At 40.0% G+C, this 6,889-nt stretch overlaps 1 protein-coding gene across 1 annotated transcript; it reads left to right on the top strand.

Annotated features, from left to right (window-relative positions):
* The first annotated feature begins 2,355 nt into the window (after window positions 1–2,355).
* Window positions 2,356–6,620, top strand: LOC137742349 (TPR repeat-containing thioredoxin TTL1). The gene is made up of 7 exons (XM_068482198.2): window positions 2,356–3,730; window positions 4,196–4,391; window positions 4,500–4,681; window positions 4,768–5,101; window positions 5,201–5,405; window positions 5,490–5,596; window positions 5,721–6,620. Exons 1-7 carry the CDS (start codon window positions 2,799–2,801, stop codon window positions 5,871–5,873), a joined length of 2,109 nt encoding a protein of 702 aa, XP_068338299.2. The 5' UTR covers window positions 2,356–2,798; the 3' UTR covers window positions 5,874–6,620.
* The last annotated feature ends 269 nt before the right edge of the window (window positions 6,621–6,889 follow it).

The raw sequence follows: 6,889 nt of genomic DNA on the forward strand, positions 1-6,889 counted from the left end.
CCCCTATTTTTTTGGGGCAGACGTTTTTTCACTTTTAACTGTGTTTTTCTCTCGGGCTTATCGAAGAGGAAGGGAAGACATCCCATCCGGATCTCTTACAAAGTTTTAGGAATTCTGAGATCTGAATTTTTAAAATTTGATTTAACGGTTATAATTATTATAATTTTTAGAGAATTCTTTAATTGTAACTATTAAATCAAATTTTAAAGGTCTAGATTTTTTAATTCTTAAGATTTGGTAGGAGAGATCCGGATGGGATCTCTTCCCGAAATGGAAAAGAAGGGGGAGCCAGGTGGCGGCCCAACATTAAAGGGTAAAAATGTAAAATAAGGGATAGTGGAGGAGGGTATTTTGAAAATGAAGGATTCTTTACCTTTTTAATCTCTCTACCATTCCATACCCTTCTATTTAAACGGTTACGGTTAAGTTACGTCAACATCTTATATTCATTTTTTTATAAAAATAATAAGATAAAAAGTAATATGTAAGAGGAGATGATAAAAAGAAATGAGAATAGGAAAGTAAAAAATTCTACACCTATGAAAACTTGGTAGCAGTCATTAAATCTTTGTATTGGTTGGCCTTCTGGCTTGCGTAAGAAAGTAAAAAATCTGGAGAGTGCAGGAATCTAGGATAAATAGGTTGACTCAGAGAAATAACGACGTGCATGGATTTTATTTTATCATAAAAAGTAGTGAATTGTCACGACAATCTATTATTTTGGTGATCGAAAATATTTATAAAGGCATATCAATATTTTTTTAGCTATGATCGGGTAATTACCAATGTTATAAATTGAATCTAACATGTATTGTGTGAAGTACGAACCTATAATTTATCATCAACTACTAAGGCACTCCCTGATGGTTAACAACGTACACGGATTCGATTTTGTTACATGATATCTTGTTCTAAGTATACAATGCTATGTAAAGAGAAAATTATAAATAACACTGTATTATTAAACACGACAGTAACAAATCTGTTCCATATAAATGGTTCTTTAGAGAGAGATTATGGAAGTGAAAAGTAAATTGTAATTAGGTGTAAAGTAGGACACCATTGCATTGCTTTCATTGGTGGTCATTGTCAATAGTAGTGACAAAGGGTTGAGCTCCAACGTGGTTACGGGACCATTGATCCTTCTCTTTTGTTTGGTTTTCCGTTTTGTTTCTATTTATTTTCTTGTTTCTTTTGTGGTATTACATCAAGATTGACCATGTTTAGTATATGTAATTATAATTCATAACTAACCCCCACCTACAACCAATTGGTTCTTAACACTATATGTTTTCAACTTGCACTTAATCACTTGCTAGCTCAATACGTTTAGGCTTTTGACCTACCCAACATCAAACATTCTCCCAACTATTTGAGTGAGTTGGCCGTTAGATAAAACAATTAGCCTGTTCAAATAGATTGATATCACATTAAGATTTTAGAGAGACAAATGAACAGTCCACTACATGTCGATCAACGTGCTTTGATGCGTGACAAAATCAAGTAGAGGTAAACCAGCGACTTGCCACTATTAATTGGTACAAAATTGATATTGTTTCCAACTTGAGTTTAAAAACATAGTAGATGTAATGTATAGAAGTTAGTCAAAGCCTCTTGTGCACCTTTCTCTGCACTTATTATATTCGTTTTGTTTATTACACCGTTTCAATGTTAGACAGAAAATAGAAAATATATGTAGATTAAAAGCTAGATAATTGGATAAAACTCGTTTATGTAAACCATCCAAAGGAAATTGCATGGATGTATAAGGTGCCACCTTTCAATTCTAATGCCTTAAAGCAATTATGCATGATTGTAAATGGCACACAATAATCCTTAACCAATGCGAAGTCAATCAATTTATTCACAAAAGGGAAAAGAAAGTAAAGGTAATTAAAAAGAGTGAGCCCCAATATGCTCAGGTGTCACCAGTCCTTGTGTTTGTTCCTCACATCCCCTGGAGAGAGAGTACGCCATCACTTCACTTTTTCCAAAGGAAAAAAAAAGAAAGAAAAAAAAACAAATAAACCACGATTTGTATAGTACGTTGTAATACTGTAATGTTTCGGTATTAATAAGATAATTTTATTTAAATTAAAAGTTAAATATTTTTTTTTATTATTCATATAAGATGTTAGAACAATGGTATATGTGTGTCATAAAAATCATTAGTAATATTTTTTTTGTTTGTAAATGAGAGGTTTTATATTCGATTTTCTCGTAAAGTTGAATTTGAATCATATTATTATTAGTTTATTTTGAGATTAAACTCACTTCTTTCTCTTACTGTATATTTGCTAAAAAAAAAAAGAGAGGAGATTTTAGATTTATAGATTGAGAAGAAAAGGAGGAGGAAAACTAGGGTTAAAATAGAAACAAGAGAAGTGGAGAGAAGCCTCAAAACTTGTCTCGTGAAGCAGCAGGTGAAAGAGAGAAAAAACAATCAATAAAAAAGTTCTCTCCTCTCTCACTCTCTCTCTCTCTCTCTAAGGACGGACTTCACATTCATTCGTTGCTTCCTTCTTTTATATCACGAGATCCCCATCCTGGCTTCTCTTTCCCTTCGCCTGTCTCTCTCTACCCCTTAATGTCTTCATCAGAACCTCTTATTCTCCTTCTGCTGCTTGTGGGGTTTTCTGCGTCTGTTTCTGCTAGCAGTCATTGTTCTTCTTCTCGGAGCAGCTTCACACCCACACATTGCTGAGGAAGACGACGACCCAGAGAGCAAGAACCGAAATTTACTGATTGAGAGAGAGGAAATCGGAAAAAAGATACGAACTTTACCTTTGTTTTCGGAAATGTCGCATTCCGGGAAGCCCATTTCGGAGCAGCTCGGCCTCGACTCGCTCAACGATCGATTCCGTGACTCGCTGAGTTGCGAAGCCAACAAGCCCGATTTCCGGGAACTCGATCTGGGTTCGCCCGTTTCGCCTCTTCGGACTCGCCTGAGCGGCGGCATCGCCACTGCTACAAGTAGTAGCTCCAGCTCCTCAGGATCGGTTTCCGGCCGAAATGGGCCCAACCAAGTTGCCAGAAGGGCCGATTCAACCCCTAACAACCACTCCGGCGAGCTATCCGGCTCTAGCGAGAGCAGTCCCACCGCCGCCGAAAGCGTCCGATCCGCCGGAAACGCTCGCAGTTTCAAACCGGGTAATACAAGATCCGATTCGGGTTCCACCCACCCGCATATATACTCGGGTCAGAGCTCCGTGAGCTCTCCGCCGCCCAGTGTTTTGCCCACTGGGAACATATGCCCATCTGGGAAAATCTTAAAAACGGGTATGGTTCCGAACCGGAGCTCCAGAACCGACGTTTTGGGTTCGGGTACGGGGAATTACGGTCATGGGAGCATAATGCGGGGCGGTCAGGCTGCTAAAGGCGGTGGCACTGAAGCGGCGAGTTCCTTGAGTTCGAGGGCGAGCGCCGTGAGTTCGAGGGGTAGCGGCGGTGGCGGGGACTTGTTGAAGCGAACAATGGTGAGTGTGGATCCCGAGGAGTTGAAGAGAGCTGGGAATGAGAAGTACAGAAGAGGCCATTTTGCAGAGGCTTTGAGCTTGTACGATCGGGCAATTGCATTGTCTCCGGCCAATGCTGCCTACCGGAGCAACCGGGCGGCGGCATTGACGGGTTTAGGACGTCTGACGGAGGCGGTGAGGGAATGCGAGGAGGCGGTGAGGTTGGATCCCAATTATGGCAGAGCTCACCAGCGTTTGGGGTCTTTGTTTCTTAGGTGAGTTGTTGGGAAGTAAAGCAGTAAAGCTCAGTTATTTTCTCTGAAACTGATGTGATTAGTGAATTGGGTTAGTGTTAATCTTGTTAAATAGTTGGTCAACTTTGTTGAGAATGCCTCTATTTGCTTGTTCTTTGGATCTGCTGTGGTTTGCCCTTGTTGTATGTTGATTTTCACAAGAGTTAATGTGTGCATACAATATCCGCGATTCAATCTAGTAATTGATTGAATTGGATAAGCGTGAATAGTTGTATTGCAGTTTGCTAATTACTCGACATCTAAGCTTATCGGAAGCTTCTTAGAGGTTTTCGGTGTAGTTTCAAACTTTCTGGGTTCATTTTGTTTTACATTCTTAGGATCCAGTCTTTTAGCTGTTTTATGGAGTTGTAGGTGGATTGAATTTTAATATTTCTCTCCAGCTTAATGTAGCAGGAAATTTACTTGACAGAATCCTATCTATCGCAGGTTAGGGCAGGTCGAGAATTCCAGGAGGCACCTTTCTTTTCCAGGGCTGCAGCCAGATCCAGCTGAGTTACAGAAATTGCAGGCAGTAGAGAAGTATCTAAAAAAATGTACAGATTCCCGTCGTGTAGGAGATTGGAAAAGTGTATTGAGGGAATGCGAATCTACCATTGCTTCTGGAGCTGACTCTTCTCCTCAGGTAAATGTCGATTCCTGAGTTTCTGTAAGTTCTGTATATGTGGATTGTATTATTTGATTTAGTGAAAAGATAAGCAAAATGCTGAACTTGTTCAAATTGAATTTACAGCTCTCTATGTGTAGAGCGGAAGCACTTTTGAAGCTCCACCAAATTGATGATGCTGAATCAGTCATATTGACTACACCTAGATTAGACACTCATTCCAACCTTTCACAATCTAAGTTCTTTGGGATGCTTTCTGAAGCTTACACTAACTTTGTCCTGGCCCAAATTGAATTGGCATTTGGAAGGTGAGTTTAAAGATTTTAGGCTTCATCCGAAATAAGATGGTTAAGGGTTTTGTGGAGAGTGAGAATAGATGATGGATGTGTTGCAGGTTTGAGAATGCAGTTACTGCAGCTGAGAAAGCAGCGCAGATTGATCCCCGAAACATTGAAGCTGCAGTGCTGCTGAGTAATGTGCGCTTGGTTATGAGAGCTCGTGCCCGGGGTAATGATCTCTTCAAGTCTGAAAGGTTCACAGAAGCTTGCGCAGCATATGGAGAAGGTCTGAGGCTCGATCCTTCAAACTCTGTTCTCTATTGCAATAGAGCAGCCTGTTGGTTTAAACTTGGGATGTGGGAGCGTTCCCTTGAAGACTGCAACCAAGCCCTATGTATTATACCCAATTATACAAAAGCCCTTCTCCGACGGGCTGCCTCAAACAGCAAGGTAAATGCATGTCTAAACCTCTTCATTTTTTTTTTCCGTTCATATAATTTTCTTTTTAAAAAAATGCAACTTAGTCTGTTATATTTTTGTGTATTACAGCTAGAAAGATGGGTAGAGGCTGTAAAAGATTATGAGGTCTTGAGGAGGTTGCTTCCTGACGACAATGAAGTTGCTGAATCTTTGTTTCATGCTCAAGTTGCATTAAAAAAATCCCGTGGGGAAGAAGTTTCTAATATAAAGTTTGGCGGTGAAGTGGACGAAATACTAGGTCTTGAGCAGTTCAGAGCTGCGATATCTTTACCAGGTAGGCCTTCCCATCTATACTTATGTCATCTTTTAATTTGTACACCTGCATCAGTGCACAAGTGCCTAAAAATCGCATTTACAGGTGTCTCTGTGGTCCATTTCAAAGCAGCCTCTGATTTGCAATGCAAGCAAATATCACCTTTTCTGGACACGCTTTGTGGTCGCTACCCATCCATGAATTTCCTCAAGGTAAAATTGATGATCGATGTTTATCATATACTAGTTTGACTGAAATTTGCATGCTCCTGTGATTACTACTAAAGTACATTAAGAGAATAAATGTTTTTATACTTATTACGGTCATGGATCATAGGTTGACATTGAAGAAAACGTAGCAGTTGCGAACACCGAAAATGTGAGGATTGTACCAACATTCAAGATTTACAAAAATGGTAGCCGAGTGAAGGAAATGGTGCGCCCCAGTTGCGATATGTTGGAACACTCGGTCAGGCATTATAGCTTTTAGAACTCATGACTGTACTGTAATTCTGCATCTCAGCCAGATTTTTGAGTTTTTCCTGTTGCTACCCCGCACCCCAGTTTGTTAGGAACTCCCAGTCCGTTCCGCCTCCCACCATATAAGGATTACCAGATACCTGTGCCTGTGACATAATCGGAATCACCAATAATGTCATTAGCAGCCTATGCCAGTGGATCCCAGAGAGGTAGCGTAGTGTTCCTTGTTCAGTTTTCATTTATTCATTCATTCCTCATTGCTCTCTGGCTCCAATTTGTTCCTCCTTTCTCCTATGCCCTCTTTCCCTCCCATTTTCTTTTGCAGTATCTTCAATCTCGTTTCATTTCTCATTCCGATGTAGGCTGGCCTGGTTCCTGGATCCCCACTTCCAAGAAAACAAAAATGAATCTGTGTACTATTGTTTAATTTGCCTTTAGTTATATTTGAGAGCGAGAGAGAGAGAGAGAGAGCGAATGAGCGAGCGAGAGAGTGAGAGAAGTAGATAGGTAGGGAGGGGGGGAGAGAGAGAGAGAGAGAGAGAGAGAGATATGAGGGTTGCTGGGTGTAGAAGGGGATCATCTGTACATGTATATGTGATGATATATACAAAAAAAGGAATGGAAATCAGGAGGGAGATTGGGATGTGTGGTGGGTGCTTACAGAGTTTGTGAATGAAGGATGGATATGTTATTATTGTCGTTTCTTTCTCAAACCAATTATTCAACAATAAAATTTTTATATTTTCCTTGTTTCTCACTGTACATTGTTTCTATTCTGTATCATCTTCTCTCTCACCTTGAATCTGCATCTAAAATAATCCAATCATGTTGTTGAGTCAATGTATGTGTTCTGCTCGCAAGCGTTTCTTGTAGAAGTGCTCGTTATAGAAGAACATTGAACCTATGAAGAATCCGAGTGTTTGACGGCAACATTTGGAGGTGCTTCTCCAAAACGGAGAAATTTTTAGTTGTGACGGGAACACAAGTGGTACATCACGTGTTTTAATAGGAGTAGTGAGAAATTTT

The sequence above is a fragment of the Pyrus communis genome, chromosome 11 (genome assembly GCF_041283825.1).
Source record: "Pyrus communis isolate YQ-2024b chromosome 11, ASM4128382v1, whole genome shotgun sequence".
NCBI classification, from domain to species: Eukaryota; Viridiplantae; Streptophyta; class Magnoliopsida; order Rosales; family Rosaceae; genus Pyrus; species Pyrus communis.

Coding starts and splice junctions, on each gene's coding strand:
- LOC137742349 (XM_068482198.2), top strand. CDS start 2,799: ATGTCGCATTCCGGGAAGCCCATTTCGGAGCAGCTCGGCCTCGACTCG. Junction 4,392..4,499: donor GAGCTGACTCTTCTCCTCAG/GTAAATGTCGAT, acceptor TTGAATTTACAG/CTCTCTATGTGTAGAGCGGA. Junction 5,597..5,720: donor CATCCATGAATTTCCTCAAG/GTAAAATTGATG, acceptor CATGGATCATAG/GTTGACATTGAAGAAAACGT.